Here is a 25,214-nt window from a genome sequence, read left to right as displayed (position 1 = left end):
TCCGCCAGACCAACTTAACGGATGGCTACTTGGAGACAAGGGCTATCCCCTGAGGACGTGGCTAATGACGCCATTGAGGAGGCCAGCCAACGAAGCTGAGGAGCGCTACAACTCCAGCCACATGTCCACCAGATCCATTATCGAGCAAACCATTGGTTTGCTGAAGATGCGCTTCAGATGCCTGGATAGATCAGGTGGAGCCCTGCAGTACTCAGCAGCCAGGGTCTCCAGAATCGTCGTGGTTTGCTGTGCACTTCACAACATGGCACAGCGTCGTGGCTTGCAGATTCCTGAGGACCAAGTGGCTCCTCACTTATCCTCCTCAGATGAGGAGGAGGAGGGCGAAAACGAACATCTTGCAGGGGCCCATCAACCAGCGGCAGCAGTACGCGAGAACATAGCTGCCCGGGATGCAAGGAACGCATTCATCTTTGCCAGATTTGCTTAGCCTAGCCACTCAAGGACTTTTGCCTCACATCTTCTTACCTGAGCATCGACAATGGCCAAGAACCAGCTGACTCCTAGCAACTTGACCACCATAATGACAATTCCAAGTAATCCTAAGCCCTCAATGTGAAAGTCCCATTTGCAAAATGACACACACCACAACTACAGCAGGAGCCATCAGATTTTTTATTTACATTATTGATCTGATGGCTTTTTCACATAAAACATCAAATTTCACCTAAGTGTCTACCCTTGTGACTATTTGTGCAGTATCTTTCTCTTACGCGTGCTCCTACGTGGTGCTTCCCCTGTGGCTTCAGCAGATGTGGAGGCCCCTTGCTCACTTTCCTGCTGCTCCTGTCTCGACACCTTTGGCGGGCGTCCTCTGGGGTTGCGAACCTGTGAGGGCTCGTCAACAGTCTACTGCTCCTGCGGCTGTGCAGGCGTTGAGACGCCGATCTCAGCTGTGTGTGGACTCTCGTGGGGCTCTGACCGAGGGCTCTGCAGTGGCATGGAAGTGTGAGCGCTTGGAGAGGAGCCCCCACTTCCTTGATGTCTGCCACCAACTTCCCTCTCATGGGTCAGGTCCCCCTCAGCGCTTGCAAGTGGCTTGCGAAAACCTTGCTGCAAATCAGGGGGGCCATGGGGACCCGTATCTGCACTGGCAGTCCTACTCAGAAGGACTTCCATGAAGGTCTGGTTTCTCTGCTCAATAGATGCCCATCGCTCCTCCAGAGATGTCATTCTATTCTGAGCACTCACCATGTTTCCTGCAGTCTGGCGACTTATCACCTCCATGGAGGTTGCCATCCTTTCCATGGTGGTGCGTTCATGCGCCAATGACTCCACAAAGGCTCTGCTCATGTTCACTATGGACTCCTCCATTCGCTCCACACTCGCAGCAACCCTGGAGACAAAACCTGCCAGAGACTCCTGCATCTGTTCCTGGAGTTCCAGCACCGCTGATCTTATGGATGGACCCAGAGGCAGAGGGTCGACATGTGTGGTGATTATTCTTGTTTTGTAAGTATTGCAATTGGTTGTTTGTTTCCTGCCTTGAGATATGCTGTAAACTCATTGGTAGTTGATGTCATGTGATTTGTGGTGGCCATCTTAAATTCAGTTCTCTACAGCCTTGGTTGGGACTGGGTGTTGAAGATGTGCTGCTGGGTTTTTAAGGTTAATAAAGCCTAGATTTAGAAAGGCAAATCTACTCTTTATTTCAATATGCAGCTGAGCCGAGCTGGGAGAGTCCTGCGCCCTCCGACTAGGATTCTCCACTGCTGTCCCTGTCTCCACAATCTGCTGATGCTCACTTGTGAGCTGTGATACACCAGGTGACAACACTACTCTATGTCCCGAAGGTCCCATCAAGGTGTGAGTGTCTGCACTGGTGCTGGGTGCGCTGAATTCTGCTGACGCTGCGCCCTCAGAGGTTGCAGCTTCCTCTAAGGAGTCTGGAAGCTCAGGCTCTTCCTCCTGGACAGTGGGGATGGGGGCTCTTGATGGTTCTGTGGGGGAGTAAAGGAAAGAGTTAGAGACGTGAGGTCAAGGTTACATGCACATTGCATATTGCAGCTGATCATAAGTCCATCTGTTAGAGCTTCAGAATCATTATCAGTGACTCATGCAATGTCAATGAGAGAGATGTAAAACTATTCTGTCACCAGCTTGCTGTGATGCACCCTTCTGTCTGTCCCCCACTTGCGCATCATCTTCCACTCCGACGATTTCCAGGACCGCCTCCTCCCAGGGGGTGAGCTGGGCTACTGATGGTGGCCCTCCTCCTGTCCTGGCTCTTTCCCTTTTATTGTGAGCTCTCTTTTCCTGCAATGAGGGAGACAAGTGGAGTTTGAGTGAGAATGAAGAAGTGAGTGTAGAGATTCCATAGCAGAGATACTTAGAAGGAGACAAAGATGGAGTGAGTTGGCAAGACCAAGGGCCCTCCCTGTGTGTTGTCAGTTGTTTTCATAGCATCACAGTGATGGGAAGTGTGAGGGCTGCATAGTCGAATAGTTAGGTGAATGAGAGCATAGAGAAGAAGAGAATGGGTAAGGGTGCATGGATGTCAGTGTCAAGTGGGATGTGGAGGAAGAGATTGCTAAAGCTGAGTGCTGGTGAGGAAAGGCAATGGGGATCAGATTGAGGGTGATGGGAAATGCAAACTCACTTTTCCAGTACGCGCAAGGTCATGAAATCTCTTCCTACACTGTATCCAGTTTCTGCGGGTAACCATTAAGGAGTTGACCTCCTCTGCCACTTGCAGCCACACAGCCTTGGTCTGCTGGGGAGGCTTCTTCCTCCTTGATGAAGGGAAGAGCACCTCCTTATGAGATCTAGCTCCCTCAACCAGAGCCTGCAGGGCAATGTCGTCGAACCTGGGAGCAGCCCTAGGTCTGTCGCTGGCCATTGTGACTCCAGGTTCCTCTAACAGTAAATGCCAAAAGGTTGGCAGTCTGCAGAAGAAGCAAGGCTTGTTGCAGACCTTAAATGCAGCAGCAATGATGACGTCATAAGATGCGACTTTCTGACTGGAAAAACTCATTTGCCAACGGTTCCCACACGCTGGAACTCAATTGGACAATTAAGTTAAAATAGCATCAATCTCCCACATCGATTTATATTTGTGTGGATAACACGAAATGCGGATTTCACGACACCAACCCACCCCTAAATGAAAATCCAGCCCATAGAGTACAAAAGCAGAGAAGTTATGATGGACCTTTATAAAACACTGGTTTGGCTTCAACTGGAGTAATGTGTCCAATTCTGGGTATCGCACTTTAGGAAGGATGTGAAGGCCTTAGAGAGGGTGCAGAAAAGATTTACAAGAATCGTTCCAGGGATGAGGGACTTCAGTTACGTGGATAGACTGGAAAAGCTGGGGTTATTCTCCTTAGAGCAGAGAAGATTGAGAAAAGATTTGATAGAGGTGTTCAAAATCATGAGGGGTCTAGACACAGAGTAGAGAGAAACTGTTCCCATTGGCAGAAGGGTTGAGAACGAGAGGACACAGATTTATGGTGATTGGCAGAAGAACCAAAGGAGACATGAGGAAAAACTTTTTTACGCAGCAAGTGGTTAGGATCTGGAATGGTGGTGGAGGCAGATTCAGTCGTGGCTTTCAAAAGGGAACTGAATAAGTACCTGAAAGAAAAAAATTTGCAGGGCTACAGGGAAAGGGCGGGGGAGTGGGACTAGCTGACGTGCATGGGCTCGATGGTCCAAATGGCCTCTTTCTGTGCTGTAACCATTCTATGGACCAGGAGCAAGTAGGTGAGCGAGCAGAGGGGCGATGGGTGAACAGGATCGGGAGAGAGTTAGGACACCAGCAGTAGAGTTTTGGATGAATAAGTTTATGGAGGTGGGAGGCTGACCAGGCGAGCTTTGGAATAGTCGAGTCTGGAGGTAACAAAGGCACGGACGGAGACTACCAGCTGTTTACAATTCCCATTAATCTACTGCACTTAGGGGGCTTTGCTAGGATTATGGATGGTGGAACTTTAACTTCTTTCATTGAGCCTACTCCAATTATTCTCATTTACAGCATCACATACGGAAAACAGAGCTTTTGTAAAAACATTTTGTACTGATGTCGTCAAGCCACTTGCTAGTAAGTATAAACTAGTCTGCAATCAGAAACCGTGAATACAAGGAGGATTGTTTGACTTGGACAGTCTTCCTTTCTCTCCCTGCTTCTCCCACTCGTTCCCATCTTGATCTTTGATTATTTGCTCAGAGTGTCTCACACTGTGATACGGTGTTTAGCTATACTCTTTAGCACGGGTGAGGCAGCTTTACACCAATAAACTGCGCAATACTTCAACAGCGTACCGGACTCCAGGACACAGGAGCAGGCAAGGGTGTGCAAGTGGCCAGGAAAATGTGGAAAAGCCAAAGAAACTGCAAACAGCTTGAAAAATGGAATGAGCGACTGCAGTTTAAAATATCGATGCTCAAAACAACTGCACTGAGTGGGAAGGCAGGTGGTAAAGAGCTATATTAAATGTTACGTTTGTTAAGAATGCAGTTACATTGCCACTTTTGAACTGATGTGAAGTGGTTTTGTCTACTCTCTCAAACCATTAACAACTACTGCCTGGGAGCAGAGTTCTGCCTGTGCATGTAGGCATGGGCGTGCAGAGCTATCTGCTATTGGACAGAGTGCAATTTGCAGCCCACAACATAACACAGATGTTAAATAAAAACAGAAAATGCTGTCCAAATGCAACTGGATGCTGAGAGTTAAGAGTACTTGAGGGCTGACCTACAATGTGCCAAATGGTCTTTTCTTACATCTGTCCAACTTTGTCATTGATATGAAAATGGCCTGGCTAGTCACACTGACTAGTAAGGAAAACATTAAAACAAAAGCAAAATACTGCAGATGCTGGAAATCTGAATTAAAAACAGAAAATGCGGGAAATACTCAGCAGGTCAGGTAGCATCTGTGGAGAGAGAAACAGAGTTAAAGTTTCAGGTTGATGACCTTTCATCAGAACTGGAAGAAGTTAGAGATTTAACAGTTTACAAGCAAGTAGAGCATGGGGAAAAGAGGGCAGGAGGAGGGAAGGAAAGAACAAAAGCGAAGAACTGTAATAGGGTGGAAGGCAGGAGTGATTAAATGGCAAAAGGGAAGATGGTGCAGATATTGGGGGTGCCCACTCCCCTTCCCATGCGAGCGCAGGGGATGCAACAGCTGCTCTTTCACCTCCTCCCTTTCCACTGTCCAGGGCGTGAAACAGCGATTTACTTGTACAGGTAGACTACCCTTTATCCGGACTTCCGAAAACCGAAACCCTCTAAAAACCGAAGGTTTTTTCGGTCAGCGTAAGTCCAGCGTAAGTCGTGCGCACGACCCCCCGCGGACCCCCCCCCCCGCGGACCCCCCGCCGGCCCCGACCCCCGCCGACCCTCGCCGACCCCCCCGCGGACCCCCGCCGACCCCGACCCCCGCCGACTTACGCTGAGCGTCAGCGTAAGTCGTGCGCACGACCCCCCGCTGACCCCCCCGCGGACCCCCGCCGGCCCCGACCCCCGCCGACCCCCGCCGACCCCGACCCCCGCCGACTTACGCTGACGTCAGCGTAAGTCGTGCGCACGACCCCCCTGCCGACCCCCCCGCGGACCCCCGCCGACCCCAAGTCGGCGGGAGTCCGCGGGGGGGTCAGCGCCGGCGGGGGTCCGCAGGGGGGTCGGCGGGGGTCGGGGCCAGCGGGGGGGGGGTTGGCGGGGGTCGGGGCCGGCGGGGGTCCGCGGGGGGGTCGGGGCTGGCGGGGGTCCGCGGGGGGGTCGGCGGGGGGTCGTGCGCACGACCCCCCGCCGACCCCCCCGCGGACCCCTGCCGACCCACCTTCCGAAATCCGAAATTCTCCAAAAACCGAAACACGGCTGGTCCCAAGGTTTTCGGATAAAGGATAGTCTACCTGTACTTTATTTAGTATACTGTATTCACTGCTCATGATGCGGTCTCCTCTACATTGGGGAGACCAAACGCAGATTGTTTTGCTGAACACCTCCGTTCAGTCAACAAGCATGACCGTGAGCTTCTGGTCACTTACCATTTTAATTCTTCATCCCACTCTGATCTCTCTGACCTCGGCCTCTTACACTGTTCCAATGAAGCTCAACGGAAGGTCGAGCAACAGCACCTCATCTTTTGATTAGGCACTTTACAACCTTCTGGACTCAACATCACTTCCTCCCCTCTTTATTCTAGCCCTCTAGTTCTAAAGGCTAACATTCCATTAGCCTTTTTGATTATTTTTTGTACCTGACTATTAGATTTTAGTGATCTGTGTACATGGACCCCTAAATCTCTTAGGACCTCCACTGTTCCTAGCTTATCCCCATTAAAATACTCAGATTATCCTTTTTTGGTCTGAAATGTGTGACTTCACACTTACCTGCATTGAAATCCATCTGCCACAGTTTTCCCACTCACTTAATCTATCAATGTCTCTTTGCAATTTTTTGCTCCCGTCCACATTACTTACTATACCACCAATCTTGTCTCATTGGCAAATTTGGATATATAGCTCTCTATTGTGTTATCTAAGTCATTAATAAATATAGTCAATAGTTGAGGCCCCAGCATAGATCATTGTGGGACACCACTAGTCACTTCCTTCAAATACATACCCATTATCCGTACTCTCTGTCTTCTACAGCCAAACCAATCCCCTAACCAGGTCAATAATTTGTCATTAATTCCATGCAATTTAATTTAACTAACAGTCTTTTATATGGAACCTTAGCAAATGCCTTCTGGAAGTCCATTTAAACTACATCCCCTGTCTACTACTTCAGTTACTTTCTCAAAAAATTCCAATTAGGTTTGTTAGACATGTCACACCCTTTACAAATTCATGTTAGCTCTCTCTAATCAGCTCAAATTTCTCTAAGTGCTCAGTCACTCTGTCCTTAATCATAGATTCCAATAACTTCCCCACAACAGATGTTAAAAAAGAAAAAAAATGTTAAACAGGTCTGTAATTTCGTGGTTTCTCTCTCATATCTTTCTTAAATAATGGAGTTACATTTTTAGTTTGCCAATCTAAAAGGGACAATTCCTGAATCGAGAGAGCTTTGGAAGATTATGGCTAAGGCATCTATAATTTCCTCACCTACTTCCTTTAAAACCCTGGAGTGGAAACAATCAGGTTCTGGCGATTTGTCAGTCTTTAGTCACATTATTTTTTCTAAATACGGTTTCCTTGCTTATTTTAACTTTAGTGAGTTCTAGTCCCTGATTCATTATTAATTTCCCTGGAAAGTCAGGTATATTATCCTCTTCCTCTACTGTGAAGACTGACACAAAGTAATTATACAACTAGTCTGTCATTTTCTTATTTTCATTTGCAATTTTACCGATCAGTTTTTAAAGGGGCCACATTACCCTTGACTACCCTTTTTCTTCTAACATAATTGTAAAAACTTTTTGTGTGAACCTTGATAACCCTCACAAGTTTCTTACTTGTCCCTACAGTCCATGCTAGAAGTATACTGAAGTTTGTACTTACCACAACTATAGAAGTTTGCTGTAAATGTGGCACTTTTGACACTCATCTGTCTCTGACGGGTTTCATTTCTTCTGTTCCTCTTCCTCTCTTAGGCAGTCCCTCAGAACTGAGGGTGACTTGCTTCCACATTAAAAATGAGTTCTCAGGTGACTGATGAGTCCAATGCGGGACCTACAGTCTCTGTCACAGGTGGGGCAGACGGTGGTTGAAGGGGTGGGGTGCTTGGGTTGACATGCGCTCCTTGCGCTTGGCTTCCGCTTGCTCCCGGCGAAGAGACTCGAGGTGTTTCATGCCTTCCCGGATGCTTCTCCTCCACTTTGTGCGATCGTGGGCCAGCGATTCCCAGGTGTCAGTGGGGATGTTGCACTTTCAAGGAGGCTTTGAGGGTGTCCTTGAAGCGTTTTCTCTGCCCACCTGGGGCTCTCTTGCTCCGAGTAGAGCGCTTGTTTTGGGAGTCTCGTATCGGGCATGCGGACGATGTGACCCATCTGTAGTGTATGTACCTTTTTAAGAGAGAACTACTTTTACAGCTCCTGTATACTGTAGTACCGGCAGTGACCACACCTGTATATAAGCCCTGAGCAGGCATCTGTACTGTTAGTTTTTAGACTACCCTCATCCAGTAAACACCTGTTGATTGTTGCTCTACAGTCTCCGTCTATTTATTGAAGAACACCATACCTTAAGATTCACGGATTTAATAGTGGCGACGAGGTCGATTCGAACCTACCTACAACTCTGCATTTCCTCCCAAGGATTCGCTCCTGGAGGACAGTGGAAGAAGTCGAGGCCAGAAGCACGGGCGTCGACCACGAGCAACCGCCCAGTCATCCGGCAGAGAGTGAGCATCGCAGGGGAAGCTGTTGAGAGCTGGGCTTGGTTCTCCAGCCATGACGATCCAGCAACAGGCTGGCAACAGGTACAGCGCAGACCCTTCCCGGACAGCGGCGGCTGGAGCCGACCGACGGCACAGAAAAGGCCGAGCAGTGTCGACGGGGTAAGAGAGAGGGTAAAGCGCACAGGGCGCAGCCGGGGGTTGAAGACCGAGCGGCGTCGACGGAAAACAAAAAGAGAGAGAGGGTAAAGCACAGCCGGGGTTCAAGACCGAGCGGCGGCAATGAGAGAGGCGCGCAGGAAAACGCGCAGAGTGCAGCCAGTGCTCAAAGGCTGAGCAGCGTCCGCGAAAAAATTAAAAAGGGAGAGCGCGGGAAACGCCATTTAAGCCGCAGCGGAGAAGGGAGAGCGCGGGAGACGCCATTTTTGGAGCCGCAGCGGAGAAGAAGGGAGAGCGCGGGAAGAAAAGGAAGCGCGGGAGACGCCATTTTGAGCCAGCGGAGAAGAAGGGAGCGCGCGGGAGACGCCATTTTTAGCCAGTCTAACCACACCCAGGGATGCCGAAGAGTGGCAGTGTCACAGCGTTCGACAATGAAGTCGAAGATTGGGCAACATATGTAGAACGCATTGAAGTGTACTGCAAGGCGAATGAAGTGCCAGATGCCAGGAAAGCACTGGTGTTGTTGAATTCCATGGGTGCAAAAACGTATGGCTTACTGCGAAACCTAGTAACCCCAGAGAAGCCAGTGGATAAGGACTTTGAAAGCATAGTGGCAATCCTACAGGACCACTTAAACCCCACACCGCTGCTGATAGCAGAAAGATTTAAGTTTCATAAAAGGAACCAGCATAAAGACGAAAGTAATGCTGAGTATCTAAAGGAACTGCGCAAGCTATCGAAACACTGCCAGTTTGGAACAGGACTAGCAGATACGTTAAGGGACAAGTTTGTGTGTGGGCTTCAAAGTGAAGGAACCCAGAAACGGCTTCTATCAGAAAAGGATCTTACGCTGGAAAAGGCTTTCAGCATGGCAGTATCACACGAAGCAGCCGCACGGGGCGCTGCAGAGATACAACGGAGACTGCAAGAATATGGCACCAATGAAATGTCATATGGAGCAGGGAAGTGTTATCGCTGCGGCAGAACAACACACGACCAGAAGGATTATTGGTTCAAGGACCAAGTGTGCAGACAGTGTGGAAAAGCAGGACACATAGCAAGAGTCTGCAGGTCAGGGAAGAAAACCAGCAGCAAGAAATCTCCACAGGAGAAGTACAAAAAGGTACATAAGGTGATGGACAGTAGTTCAGACGAACAGAAAAGTGATACAGACTCCGGAAGCAAGGAGCTGGGTTGTCTGAAACTACATAAGGTAATCAAAATGGAGGATCACCAGACTATCTGGGTCATACTCAAGATAGACGGAGTCCAAGTGAAAATGGAATTGGACACAGGATCAGCCCTAACAGTCATAAACCAAAGGGACTACAAGCGGCTATTTTCACATATACCCTTGAAAGCTACAGAGATTGTCTTGAAGACGTACATGGGGCAAAAAGTCTACCCCAAAGGAAAAATAAGGGTGAAAGTGATATACAAAGGCCAGGAAATACCTAAAATGGACCTATATGTATTGCCAGATGGAGGACCACCACGACTAGGACGTGAATGGATCCGGAAGATACAATTAGATTGGCATTCCATACAGGCACTGAAGGTTGAGGCCAAAAAGGATGACGATGTCACACCTGGCCGACTGTCAAAAATGCTAACTGACGCACAAGAAGTGTTCCAGGAGGGACTCGGAACACTAAAAGGCATAACAGCAACGATTAAAAGAGGAAAATGCAAGTCCAAAGTTTTTTAAGGCCTTATGCGATCCGCCCAGCCGTCGAAGCAGAGCTGGCTACACCCATCGTTCCTGTAATGAAGAGGTCATTGAGTAATACGCCTGGGGAACCAAAGAAGGTTCGCATCTGTGGGGACTTTAAGGTGACAGTGGACCCACTCCTTCACACGGTACAATATCCGCTTCCGCGGATTGAAGATATTTTCGCCTCGCTATCTGGAGGAAAACGCTTCACTAAGATTGATCTGGCCCAGGCGTACCTGCAAATGGAGGTAGAAGAAGCCTCGAAACAATACCTCACGATCAACACTCATAAAGGTCTCTACCAATACAACCGGCTGGTGTTCGGGGTAGCATCGGCTCCGGCTATTTGGCAAAGGGCAATGGATCAAGTCCTGCAAGGGATTCCAGGGACCCAGTGTTATTTGGACGACATCCTGGTCACGGGCAAAAATGACAGTGATCACCTCGCCAACCTGGAGCAGGTGCTCACTAGATTGAAGGGATATGGGCTACGAGCTAATCGCCACAAATGCGAGTTTTTCCAGAAGCAGATCTCGTATTGTGGCCACGTTATTGATGAAGAGGGGTTACATAAGTCCCCTGAAAAGATTGAGGCAGTAGTCAAGGCTCCAGCACCGGAAAATGTGTCACAACTGAGGTCATTCCTCGGGCTGGTGAACTACTACCATAAGTTCTTACCAAATTTGTCTACAGTATTACACCCACTGAACACCCTACTGCAGACGGGGGTACCATGGAAGTGGAATGACGAATGTAAACGAGCTTTCCAGAAGTGCAAAGAATTGATCACATCAAAAGAGGTGTTGGCCCATTTCAACCCAGCACTACCAATTCAGTTGGCGTGTGATGCATCACCCTATGGTATTGGAGCGGTGCCGTCGCACAAATTCCCAGACGGGTTGGAGAGGCCAGTAGCCTTTGCGTCTTGGTCACTAACCTCAGCCGAGCGCAACTACGCCCAGATTGACAGGGAGGCCCTCAGCCTAGTATGGGGAGTAAAAAAGTTCAACCACTATCTGCATGGGCAGAAGTTCACCTTGCTGACTGACCACCAACCACTTGTCTCCATCTTTAATCCAAAGAAGGGCGTTCCGGTGATGACTGCGCAACGGCTACAAAGATGGTCCCTTTTTCTAGGGGCGAACCAATATGAAATAGAGTATAAGGGTATGAAACAGCATGGAAACGCTGATGGGCTATCACGCCTGCCACTGCCTACTGCGGAGGAAGCACCAGCAGTGGACCCTGTCGAAATTTATTCGTCGATAATTGAACGCTTGCCAGTAAGTAACGCGGATGTAGAGGAGACCCGAAATGATCCGACACTGTCTCGGGTATATGATTTGACGGTGAAGGGATGGCCAACACATGGCGACTCACTGTTGCCAGCATTCTCATCCAGAAGAGAACAGCTGTCAGTATGTCAGGGGACAGTGATGTGTGGATCCCGAGTGGTAATTCCACCCAAGTTAAGGGAGAGAGTGCTCAATGAGCTTCACGAAGGCCATCTGGGAGGGGTGAAAATGAAAAGCCTTGCTAGGGCTTATGTGTGGTGGCCGGGAATCGATCAACAAATCGAGGACCTAACAAAGAGCTGCTCAGGATGCCAGAAGGTCCAAAATGCACCACCACATGCCCCTCTACACCCATGGGAGTGGCCCTCCTCTCCATGGCAACAGGTGCATATTGATTTTGCTGGTCCATTCATGGACTCAATGTTCTTAATAGCAGTGGATGCACACTCAAAATGGCCTGAGGTGATCAAAATGTCCTCCGCCACTACGGAGAAAACGATTGCAGTCCTACGGACCATTTTTGCCAGGAACGGCTTGCCAGAGCAGATTTACTCTGATAACGGACCACAGTTTGTGTCCGAAGAGTTTCGGAAATTTATGAGAAGGAATGGGGTAAGGCATTACACATCCGCCCCGTATCATCCAGCCACAAATGGATTGGCTGAGAGGTTCGTACAAACCTTTAAAAAGGCAGTAAGGGCCATGTGCGATGACGACATTCCACTGCAGCATAAGGTGGACAATTTCCTATTAGCCTACAGAAATGCGACACATGCAGTCACCAACCAGACCCCGGCCATGATGTTCTTTAACCGAAGGTTGAGATCTCGTCTGGATTTGCTCAGACCAAATGTGCGAAGAAATGTTGAGAATAAGCAATTCCAGCACATCAATGAGAAGCCGACAAGGAGCTTCAATGTAGGACAACCAGTCTTGGCCCGCGACTACCGAACAGAGAAATGGCAACCCGGAACGATATGCACACGGCAGGGGCCACTAATGTACACAGTGGATGTCGGGGAGAACATTGTGAGACGCCATGTCGACCAGATCCTAGCGTCACAGGAACGAGTCAAACCCATGTCTCGCGTACCTGGTGATGAACCTGACATACCGGTAGCATCTACCCCAGAAACAGTAGCATCAGAAACTGATGAACTCACCGACGACAGGGGGCCAGAATCGCCTCCGCACCAAGAACAAGACACTCAGGAAAGGCACTATCTAGAAAGGATCAGGAAGCCGCCCCAAAGACTGAATCTATAAATGGACTATTTCAGTTAATGTGCATGTTAAAAGTGTTAACTGTTATTTGAATGTTATGGTACTGTTAATCTAAAAGGGGAGGAATTGTAGTGTATGTACCTTTAAGGGGAGAACTACTTTTACAGCTCCTGTATACTGTAGTACCGGCAGTGACCACACCTGTATATAAGCCCTGAGCAGGCATCTGTACTGTTAGTTTTTAGACTACCCTCATCCAGTAAACACCTGTTGATTGTTGCTCTGCAGTCTCCGTCTATTTATTGAAGAACACCATACCTTAAGATTCACGGATTTAATACCATCCATCGGAGCTGATCGAGCGTGGTCACAGCTTCGATGCTGGGGATGTTGGCCTGAGCAAGAACACTGCCGTTGGTGCGCCTATCCTGCCAATGGATTTGCAGGATCTTGCGGAGGCAGCGTTAGTGGTACCTCTCCAGTGCTTTGAGGTGCCTGCTGTACATGGTCCATGTAATGTGCTCAACACATGGACACGGGATGTATTCCTTCAGCCATCAACACGGGGCTTCTTTATTCCTTTTCCTTTCTCTGTTTACCCTCCGTCGCCCCCTACCGGGGCGGAGGGTAACTATCACCACATCTCCCTTTCTAAACAGACTTTGAATACTATTCCTTTACTATTAACATTTCAAATGACCTTCTTTCAAATCATTACTTTTTTACTGTGCTTAAGAAATAAACTCTAACAAACATAACATCTCTAATGCACAATGTATCTCTTTTTTTCTTAGAGAAACACGAATAATGCAAGCAGAGTAAGCTTGGAGGGATTAGGTGACTGCCTGAACCCTCCACCAAGTACCTCAGGTATTATTCTGACCCAATGAGGTGTCTTGGTTCTTAAGCTATTCATGTTGCAAAGTCCTGGAGGTATGAAGGAGGATTGCGGACGCTTTCAGGGTATCGTCTGGAACCCAATGGAGGTGGGGTATCCCCTGTGGGTGGAGGAGACGGAGGTGGGGTATCCCCTGTGGGTGGAGGAGTTCCAGGACCCGCATCCCCATTGTAGTCATCGGGAATGAAAGGCTCATCAGCAGCGTCTGGGGGCTGCTGGGTAAGTGCGAGGTGTCTGCAGTTCCTGCGAACAATCTGGCCCTGGATATCAACCAGATACGATCTTGGGGTGTTGGCCTGTCCTTGCACAATGCCTCTTTTGCGGGAGTCACGTAGCCACACATAGTCACCTGGAAGGAGTGGACACAAGGGCTTAGCTCTGTGGCGACTGTTAAAGTTGGCCTGTTGTCTTAGTTTAAATTGTTTGTCCTTGTCTGTAAAATTCTGGAGGTCGGGCCAGCCTGGGGTCAGGAGTGATGGCATAGTTGGCACAGTTGTACGAAGTTTTCTGCCTTGTAGCAGGGCTGAATCCGCTAGAAAGAGGTGTGGAGCGGTATGCAAGGAATGCCCGGTATGGGTCAGGTGACTTTTTTAAAAAGCTGTTTGGCTGTCTGGACAGCGCGCTCGGCAGCCCCATTGCTTTGAGGATACAGAGGACTGGATGTGACATGGGTGAAGTCCCAGCTGTCGGCAAATGAGCGAAAGGTGTCCGAGGCAAATTGGGGGCCATTATCTGTTCGGACCAGCAGGGGGACCCCTAGGCGGGCAAAGCAGGATTTCATACATTCAACGACTGCATGTGAGGTGGTGGAGAGGAGCTTGATAACTTCAATGAACTTAGAGAAGTAGTCAAACATTACCAGGTAAGTTGAGTTATCCAAATGAAATAGATCAGCCCCAACCTTCTGCCATGGGCCCTCAGGGGTGTCATCTGGAATCAATGGCTCTGGTGGTTGTTGTCTCATTTGGGCGCAGCTTGAGCATTGTTGTACTTTACGTTGTAGTTGACTGCTTAATCCAGGCCACCAGACAGAACACCTGGCTCGTGCTCTGCATTTTGTGATCCCTTGATGGCCAGCATGCAGTTTGTCCAGAATGTCTTTCTGCATTGATGCTGGAATGACCAACCGGCACCCTTGTAGCAGCAATCCTTGTGCAATAGTGAGATCACCTGAAATGGCTGCGTAAGGTCTAAGAGCGTGGTCAAGTTTCGCATGATCTAGCCAGCCCTCACGGCAGTATGCGAAGACCTGACGAAGTAGTTCATCCGTTTCCTGTTCTTGACGAAGTGCAGCCAGGCGTTTCTCGGTAATGGGCAGTGCAGTGAGTATTAAGTGTACATAATTCTCTATGCACTGCACCTCAGGGGAATCATCCACCGGCGGCTGGTAGGGAGCCCTGGAGAGGATGTCGGCAGTTGCTAGGATCTTCCCTGGCATATGTGATATAGTGAAGTGAAAGTGCATGAGTCGCATCCGAAACCGCTGAATGCAGGGGGACAACTCGTCCAGGTTTTTAGATCCCATTAGTGTAAGGAGGGGCTTGTGATCTGTTTCGACCTGGAATGTCATGCCTATTAGGAAGTCTCTATAGCGCTCACACGCCCATGTAATGGCCAGGGCCTCTTTTTCAATCTGCGCAAACGCTGCTCTGTTTTTGAAAGGGCTCATGAAGCATAGGCTACAGGGCGCCAGTCAGTGTCAGGTCTCTTTTGTAAAAGGACTGCACCCAAGCCAAACGATGAGGCATCAGCTGACACTTTAGTGAGTGCATTGGGGTCATACAGTGCAAGGCCTGGCGGGGTGGTTAGCTCCGTCTTTATCTCAGTGAAAGCTTGGGACTGCTGGGGTCCCCAATACCATGAGGTCTGCCTGTTGAGGAGATCCCGGAGTGGCTTGGTTTTATCAGCTAGATGGGGTATGTATTTGCCCAAGTGATTGACCAGGCCCATGAAGCGGCGTATTTCAGATACATTCCTTGGCGCGGCCATGTGTGCGGGGGCCTTGACTTTGTCAGGATCTGCTCTGACACCGGTCCCATCGATGACCTGGCCGAGAAATTTCACCAGTGTTTTGGCGAATTCACATTTGGAGTTAAGAGTAAGTCCAGCTTGCTGTAGTTTACTGAGAATTGCAAAAAGTCGCTGATCGTGCTGTTCTTGGGTTGCGCCAAACACCAACACATCATCCATTTGGCATAAGACACCATCAAGTCCCTCAAGGAGGCGGGACATGCGGCGCTGGAAATGCTCAGGGGCGGAGGATATTCCAAAGGGCAGTCTGTGGAAACAGTAACGTCCGAATGGCGTGATGAACGTGGCGAGACGTTTTGACTCCTCAACTCTTGCAATTATCCCCAGTTGCTCCATGTGGGTGAGTTCCTCCTTAACTTTGGACATAAGGGGGAGTGAGACACGTCGGGGTTTAGAGAGTGCAAAAGGTTTAGCATCCGGCTTGAGGCGAATGTGATACTCCTCTTGCAGTCGCCCAATGCCTTGAAACAGTCTGGGGAACTGCTGTCTGACCTCCCATTCGAGGTCCGTAGATACTGTCTCTGCTACTTGTGGGTCCAACCTGGACACCAGACGCAGGGAAATGATGGCGGGGCGACAGAGGAGCGCTGTTCGTAGACCGCGTACCACATACACGTCGTTTTGTAGACCGTGGACCACGGGTCAGGGTAGCTGAAAATTTTCCTCTGACATTCAACGGGACTTGACCAGGCCCCTGAAGAATCTTCGTGGTGCTCTGAAGAGCCTCTTGACCTAGGTCATTGTAGAGGCACTCCGGGATGACAGTGACATCAGCCCCTGTATCGAGTTTGAATTCAGTCATGTGACCACACAGGCCTAGGGTGATGGTCCACGGCTGGTCCTGCCCATCTCCAATTGACCCCAGGAATGCTATCTCATTGTCGTCGTCCTCTGATATTTCAGCAACCGCAGGTGTGGATCGGCAAACTGCAGCAAAATGTCCCTTTTTCTGGCAATTCCTGCAGCTAGCATCTTTGGCTGGACAGATTTGTCTATTGTGTGTACTCCGGCCACACTATCTGCAACTCCGCTTTTGTGGTTGGAAATGTGTTCCAGTTTGAGTTCCAGTGTGAGGCCTCTGTACATATTCATGTGTGAGTCAATTTGTCTTGATTTGGTAGAAAAATGTTTTTGGGGGGCTGATTGTCGGGGGGCACTTATGGTTTCAATGGACTCCTCATTACTATCTTTCTGAAGCATTGATTGCTGTTTCTTTATTGCTTCACTTTGGAAAACCTGTGTTTTTGCTTTGTCAACTGTGAGGTCTGGATCCATCTGTAATTTTTCAGAGAGTTTAAGATCCCTTAGTCCAACAACCAATCTGTCACGAATTAGTTCGTCCCGCATAGCTCCATATTCACAGTGTTCTGAGCTCATATAGCGCTTTGATGAAGCTATCACCCGATTCCCCTCTCTCCTGCACGCGCCTATGGAATCTTGCGCGTTCGAATATCAAATTCCTCCACGGGATGAAAGGATTAGACAACTCCGTTTTAACTGTGTCATAGCTTTTCAGTTGATCAGCCGTAATATTCCTGCACCGGACGATCGCTTCAGCCTCCGCTCCCATGGAATATAATAGCATGTTGACCTGTTTTTCCTGTGACTGTTTATCAAGGCCTGAAGCCTGTCTGAAGCATTCAAATCTGCTGAGCCACAACAGCCACTCTTCCGGCCGTGTAAAATCAAATTCAGAGGGGGGAGAAATCTGAAAGAATGCAGGACTTTGAGTGGCCATAATAGTAAGCAACGTGGGGCAAGTACACTTTTTTTTTTCTCAGTCTCTCTTGTTTATCTCCGTCCTGGCTTAACTAGCTACTATGCTACACCCGTATCGTAAACTTTCACTCATCGGGAGCTGACTGGTTTCACCGGGAAAGTTAGTTCCATTGACGCGGACAGTCTTTAACATGGGTATTTCAGGTACTTGCCACTTCTGTCACCATGTAATGTGCTCAACACACGGACACGGGATGTATTCCTTCAGCCATCAACACAAGGCTTCTTTATTCCTTTTCCTTTCTCTATTATTTTGGACAGCAGGTGCTGGTAATGGTTCTGTTGTTGCCATTTACACCTCCTCTGGACCCATCTTGTGTGTCTTTATTGTCCCATTACCACCCCCCTTTTGTTTCTTAATCTCTCCTGGTTCCATCCCATCACAGACCTTCCCTTTTGTTCTTTCCTCCCCTCCCCCAGCCCCTACACTTGCTTAAAAACCTGTTCCATCTCCAGCTTTTTCCAGTTCTGACAAAGGGTCATCGACCTGAAACGTTAACTCTGTTTCTCTCTCCACAGATGCTGCCTGACCTGCTGAGTATTTCCAGCATTTTCTGTTTTTAATAAGGGCTACATGTTCTTGAGTATTTGGACAATATCACCTCTGGGTATTGGGGCGAGGGAGAAACAGGCCTCTCACACATTTTTGTGAAAAGAACAATTTCTGCCTCCAGCTATCTAGACTCACATGTTACCGGAGTGAGGTACTGGAGGGCAGCTGTTACTGGTGGAATCATTTCACAGCAAGAGTCTGTGCCTTCAGCAAAGAGGGGCAGTAAATTCTGTGTCAGTGGCTTAGTCACTCATTTGGCTTGCATACACTGGGACGATATAACACAGCGTCAGCAGAAGCCCGACAGCAGGTTACAGGATTGGTCTCTCAAATGGGCAATATTGCAAGGGAAATATCTTTCAACAAAAAACACTGCATCCGGCCTAGGGATATATAAAGGAAGTTTCAAGTCAAGCCAGCATATATACTGCAGGTTACAAATAGCTAAATCACACGCCAATAAATTGGACTGAGGCACGTCATCTATATGTAATATTTAAAGATACAAATTTAGAATGAAGGTTTTATACTTTCACTTCAACTGAGACCCTTGCGTTACCTAATTTTTGTTCAAGTCAAGATGGCGCCCGAGACAGTCCGGCGCTAGCGCGCTCTCCCTGCTTCGGGCGGCCCGCTCTCGCCGCTCGCTCCCGCAACCAGAGCGAGGTGTTCAGCGAGTCGGGCGGAGGCAGCACAGCACATCGGGACGCAGCAGCAGCCAAGTCAACCCACTAGGGCACGTCGGCCGGCTGCTCCTCAGCGGGAAGGCATTCCTGGGAGGAGGGGAGCCGAGCATGGCGGCCAGAGGCCAGACCGGAAGCGGGAGAAGCAGGCCCGGGCCGTCAGACCGTGGAGCCGGCGACAGTGAGGTGGAGGCCGCGGTGACCGGAGGATGTGTTCGGCGAGTCGGGCGGAGGCAGCGCAGCGCATCGGGACGCAACAGCAGCCACGATGACTCACAGTCTGACTGGGAGGAGGGGAGCCGGGAATGGTGGCCAGAGGGTGAGCGGGAGAAGCAGGCCACCACACGTGGAGCCGAGCCGGCAACAATGAGGAGGAGGCCGCGGGGACGAGGAGACGGAGCGGCTGAGGGACATCGTGCTCCCACTGCCACTGGATGCCAAAGAATTGACTTTCTGAACACGGCGCTGTAAAAATAGCTGACGTGTCCCTACGGGGAGTAAGCATTCCATTGTACTAGTACATATGGCAAATAAAATTGAAAAAAATTGAATTGAAAGGGTTGTATCCGCTTAAGAAAGCAGGCGTTACCATTCCCTGAGGTTGTCCAAGGTCAGTATAGCAATAGAAAACTATTGTTATTAACAACCCCTAAATGGTAATAGTAAGATTGGGCAGTCAACATGGATTTATGAAAGGGAAATCCTGTTTAACAAACCTAGTAGAGTTGTTTGAGGATGTAACTAGTGGATTACTAGCGCCAATTACAAGAGAAATGCAGGGAACAGCACCACTGTACATGGCCTTCTTTGGCCTCACAAAGGCCTTTGACATGGTCAACCGTGAGGGATTATGGAGTGTCCTCCTCAAATTCGGCTGCCCTCAAAAGTTTGTCACCATCCTCCGCCTGCTTCACGACGACATGCAAGTCGTAAGCCTGACCAACCGTTCCACCACAAACCCAATTCATGTACGGACCGGGGTCAAGCAAGGCTATGTCATCGTACCAGCGCTCTTCTCGATCTACCTTGCGGCAATGCTCCATCTCACCCTCAGTAAGCTCCCCGCTGGAGTGGAGCTAATTTACAGAACAAACGGGAATCTGTTCAAACTCCGTCGCCTCCAGTCCAGATCCTAAGTCGTCCCTTCCTCTGTCGTTGAATTACAGTATGCAGACGACGCTTGCATCTGCGCACACTTAGAGGTCAAACTCCAAACCATCGTTAACACCTTCACCAAAGCGTACGAGATCATGGGCCTTACACTAAACATCTGTAAAACAAAGGTCCTCTACCAACCTGCCCCCGCCACACAATACTGCTCCCCAGATTATCAAAATCCACGACAAGGCCTTGGACAACGTGGACCACTTTCCATATCTCAGGAGCCTACTGTCAACAAGGGCAGACGTTGATGACGAAGTCCAACACCGCCTTCAGTGTGCCAGTGCAGCCTTCGGTCGCCTGAGGAAGAGAGTGTTTGAAGACCAGGACCTTAAACCCGGCACCAAGCTCATGGTCTACAGAGCAGTAGTAATACCCGCCCTCCTGTATACCTCAGAGACATGGACCATGTACAGCAGGCACCTCAAAGCACTGGAGAGGTACCACCAACGCTGCCTCCGCAAGATCCTGCAAATCCATTGGCAGGGTAGGCGCACCAACATCTGTATTCTCGCTCAGCCCAGCATCGAAGCTGTGACCATGCTTGATCAGCTCCGATGGACGGGTCACATCGTCCGCATGCCCGATACGAGACTCCCAAAACAAGCGCTCTACTCGGAGCTCCAACACGGCAAGAGCGCCCCAGGTGGGCAGAGGAAATGCTTCAAGGACACCCTCAAAGCCTCCTTGAAAAAGTGCAACATCCCCACCAACATCTAGGAATCCCTGGCCAAAGACCGTACAAAGTGGAGGAGAAGCATCCGGGAAGGCGCCGAATACCTCAAGTCTCTTCGCTGGGAGCAAGGGGAAGCTAAGCACAAACAGCGGAAGGAGCACACGTCAACCCAAGCACCCCACCCACCCGCCCCTTCAACCACCGTCTGCCCCACGTGACAAGAGACTGTAGGTCACACATTGGCCTCATCGGTCACCTGAGAACTAATTTTTAATGTGGAAGCAAGTCATCTTCGGTTCCGAGGGACTGCCTAAGAAGAGACAAAGGGGAACCGGTCGATGTGGTGTATTTGGATTTTCAGAAGGCCTTCGATAAGGTCCCACACAAGAGGTTGGTGAACAAAATTAGAGCACATGGAATTGGGGGTAATATACTAGCATGGATTGAGAATTGGTTAACAGACAGAAAACAAAGAGTAGGGATAAACAGGTCTTTTTCAGGATGGCAGGCTGTGACTAGTGGGGTGCCACAAGGATCAGTGCTTGGGCCCCAGCTATTCACAATCTATATCAATGATTTGGATGAGGGGACTAAATGTAACATTTCCAAATTTGCTGATGATACAAAGCTAAGTGGCAGTGTCAATTGTGAAGAGGCTTCAAGGGGATCTCGACAGGCTCAGTGAGTGGGCGAGAACATGGCAGATGGAATATAATGTGGATAAATGAGAAGTTATCCACTTTGGTAGAAAAAACAGAAAGGCAGAGTATTTCCTAAATGGTGAAAGATTGGGGAATTCAGATGTTCAACGGGACCTGGGTGTCCTTGTACATGAGTCACTGAAAGTGAATGTGCAGGTGCAGCAAGCCATTAGGAAGGCAAATGGTATGGTGGCCTTCATTGCAAGAGGATTTGAGTACAGGAGTAAAGAAGTCTTACTCCAATTATATAGAGCCTTGGTGAGACCACACCTGGAGTACTGTGTACAATTTTGGTCTCCTTACCTAAAGAAGGATATACTTGCCATAGAGGGAGTGCAACGAAGGTTCACGAGATTGATTACTGGGATGGTGGGACTGTCGTATGAGAAGAGATTGAGTAAACTAGACCCCTGTATTCTCCTGAATTCAGAAGAATGAGGGGGGATCTCATTGAAGCATACAAAATTATTACAGGGCTTGATAGGGTGGATGCTGGGAGAATGTTTCCCTTGGCTGAGAAGTCTAGAACCAGGGGCCACAGCCTCAGGATAAAAGGGTAGGCCATTCAGGACTGAGACAAGAAGAAATTTCTTCATAGAGAGGGTGGTGAATCTTTGGAATTCTCTACCCCAGAGGGCTGTGGAGGCTCAGTCATTGGGTATATTCAAAAGAGAAGCCGATAGATTTCTGACTAGTAAGGGCATCAAGGGATATGGCGATAGGGCGCGGTGATCAGCCATGATCTCATTGAATGGCGGAGCAGGCTCGAAGGGCCGAATCCTGATCCTATTTCTTATGTTCTTTTTTTTTAATGTTCTTATGGCAGTCCTGGTGAAGATTAGAGCCTTAGGGTGAAATTGCGCACAAATCCATTACAAAATTCCTAATACCACCATTTTAACAAGATGTTCACCCATTTCAAATAAGGGTGTTAATAGCTTCACTAAAATACCAGACAAAGGAATTTCATATTAATGCATTTCAGCCCATTTTATACAAAGAGGGTCATTTATGTACTAGCAGTATAATTGATATCAAGTGGGCTGTAATTGGAATCGCCTGAGAAACCCCTGCTCAAAATGAGTGAATTTGCATAATTGATGTTTTTTAATGCATAACACAGAATTAATACATCAGTTCAATGCAGAGAATGATGAACTAATTAGACACAGGGGTCTGGACAACTGGCCAGTTTTGGCAAAGGGCTTTTAACAATTCATTGACAACTTTTCTTTTAACAATTAAAGCTCTTTTAAAATTAGAAAAGTAAAAATGTTAAGCAATTTTGGCACGTGTTGTGCATACAATGTAACGGAATATCTGTAACAGGCATGTTATTTCACCCAATGGACCAATAAGAACTTGCAGTAAGAATCAGGTGGTACATTATCAAGACCTTGCCTTCAGGTAACTTATCAACATTGATCTTCATTAGGTAATAGAAACTACTCGACGGCTCAGTTTATAAATTACATAGAATTAACAGCACAGAAACAGGAATGGCCTATGTCGGTATTTATGTTCCACACGAGCCTCCTCCCACCCTACTTTACCTAACCCTATCAGCATATCTGATAGGGTTATCATATAAAGATAGCCTAGTAAACCATACACGCTGGGAAGGTCTCAGCTAAGATCCCCCATTCCATGTTGGCTCATTTGATCTCAGGCGTGCAGAGTCGAGAAGCTACAATTCACTTCAGCACTCCTATGCCAATGAGAAAATATATATTTTTTAAAAAGATCAGCCAGGATTCCTGCTCCCGATTGCTGTCCATTTTCTCCTGCTGGAATGGGCATACGTGGGTGGGTATTCAACTGTGATTGGACTTAATTCTCCCCGTGGTTGAATAACCCCAATACTTACTTTCTGGACTCCCATCTGAAGAGTCACCACATTCAGGAGAGGCGAGAAAAAGCCAGAGTGTGAAAAATGGCAAAGATTTACATGGCCACCATGCAAGAAACAGATTCGAGTGAGTTTTCAGGCAGCGACATGTCTTGGGAATCAGGGGAGTTTGGTAAACCAGTTGAATTTTGCTCTTGCAGTTTTGGATGCCATCTGAACTCCCTCAATATGTTGCTGCAAAGTTATTGCTCTTTTATGCGTTGCCTTACACGCAGTGGGAAAGGAACCCAAACACTGGTTAATAGGTGCAAAGCTTGTTTTCAGAGACAATAATAAACTCACTGCAGCATTTTAATCACATGGGTTCAAAATATTTTTTTTATTTTTTATTTATTTTTTTTAAAAAACAGAACAGTGAAACCCAAAGAAAATGAACTCAAATGGTTGCAGTTCAAATTTCAAATATAAATCAAACCAAAAAGTCTACACACCCATGAATAAAGGATCTATTATCATTTCAGGCAGGTAAGTAGGAGATACAGGAACAATGAGCTCCAGAGTCAGAATTCCCTCCAGTAACAGTCCATTATACACAGTTCAGCTGAATCAGCCCAGGAGCTCTCCATTCAAAGACATTCTCCCAAAGGCAGGACAGCAGCACGATAGAAATTATTGCTTCCTCATCTCTTCTGAGAGTCGCATCATTTCAAAGTAACTTAAAGGCAAAATAAAAGTAAACAAAAGGAGGAGAGGAAAAAATAGCTCGCAAAATGTCACTGGAAATAAACACTGTCCTTTGAAAGATAACAAGAGCCTGCAGAGCCGCTGTGCCCGGTCACGACCCATCTGCTACCGGAACTTTCTTTTTCTTTGTTTCATAAGGGCTCGATTTAACGCTTTCGGATACATGTTTGGCATTTTTGCTTTTCCTTTTTTTCTTCTTGCTCCTTTCAAGTTCAGCCTTTTCCATCTCAAAGTGTCCTTGCCCGACAACAGTCCCATCCATAGGTTCAGTTTCATCCAGTCTACTCACCTGGACTTGGCACGTCTGCTTTGATTTTCTTTGTGAGGTGGAATCTAAGCAGTCTTCCTTGGACTCTTGCTCACCTCCTTTCCGATCGCTGCCTCTGGTTAAATGATCCCCTCCTTCCGCAGCCAGCTTTCTCCTCTTCTTCTTCTTCTTCTTCTTCTTTCCCTTTCCTTTGTGTTCGGCCTCGATGAGGCCTTCGGGCTGGTTTGTCTCTAACTGGGTATTGAGGAGGGAACTGTGCCGGAGTAAGTCGCTGCTCGAGACCGCCGCTTCCTTCAGCCGCTCCCACTCACTGTCCGAATCACTGTAATATTTGACACAGTACGATTATGGGTGTGCGGTATGCACTCAGTTGCAACAGAAATATAGTGAACACAGTAAACACAAACCTTGCAATCATTTTATGCATTTAGTACCATCCCAAAGTCTAGTAACGTATACTCAGTCCGGAGGATCTGATACAGCTTTGAACATCAGAAGATGACCAGGAATGTTCCAAAGGTTTTTTTGGGAGGGAGGGGTTGGGGGTGGAGTGGAGGATAATTGTAATTGTGTTGCTTATATGTTGACCTTCAATTGTACAATTCTTCACAAAGAATGATCAAATGAAATGCAATTATGGGTAGGACAATGGAAGCAAACGCCCATTAACCATGTAAAGTGTGACGTCTCAGTTATGCTGGGATTCCACACACAGTGAAGGTACCCAGGAATAGCAGTTAGATGCACCAGTCTCTGTACTGACGTCCTCAAAGTTGCAGGACTATTGACGCCAATCATGTGCAATTCGAACGATTGTCTCAGTGAAACAGTTACCATATCTGCCTGAACAATAACAAATGAGGCAAGCTCAAACACAGTAGCCTTCAGTGAATGATTTAACTATTTACCTGACCTTGCCCATCTGGACCGATCAGAGAAACCGATTAAGTTTAATACTTGCTCATTATGAAGCCTTGGCAACAGATTCGACTGTCTGATTCCTGGATTTAGTGCTCACAAGCAGGCTGCTAGCTTGCGTCACAGACACCTGACTGATGTTTCAATGTTGCTATGTCTTTTTATATTGCTGAACTCCCTCAAATTGAAGCAATCAAAAACAAAACTGAAGCACTTCAAAGTTGTGATCGTGACTAAGCTTCTGGTCATAGACTTTC

At 48.1% G+C, this 25,214-nt stretch overlaps 1 protein-coding gene across 2 annotated transcripts in view; it reads right to left on the bottom strand.

Annotated features, from left to right (window-relative positions):
* Positions 1–23,766: 23,766 nt before the first annotated feature.
* c19h12orf43 (chromosome 19 C12orf43 homolog) overlaps positions 23,767–25,214 on the bottom strand; it is a 33,238-nt gene continuing 31,790 nt past the window's right edge. For both annotated transcript variants that reach the window (XM_085961825.1, XM_085961824.1), the window contains exon 6: positions 23,767–24,361. In XM_085961825.1, coding sequence (XP_085817951.1) covers positions 23,863–24,361 — 499 coding nt within the window. In that variant the 3' untranslated portion in view covers positions 23,767–23,862. The remainder of the gene's footprint in view (positions 24,362–25,214) is intronic.

The sequence above is a fragment of the Somniosus microcephalus genome, chromosome 19 (assembly GCF_052327205.1).
Source record: "Somniosus microcephalus isolate GS21.2 chromosome 19, FLI_Smic_1.0, whole genome shotgun sequence".
In the NCBI taxonomy this organism is placed as follows: Eukaryota; Metazoa; Chordata; class Chondrichthyes; order Squaliformes; family Somniosidae; genus Somniosus; species Somniosus microcephalus.
Note: the sequence above shows the minus strand (reverse complement) of the source record. Positions and strands in the feature narration are given on the sequence as shown.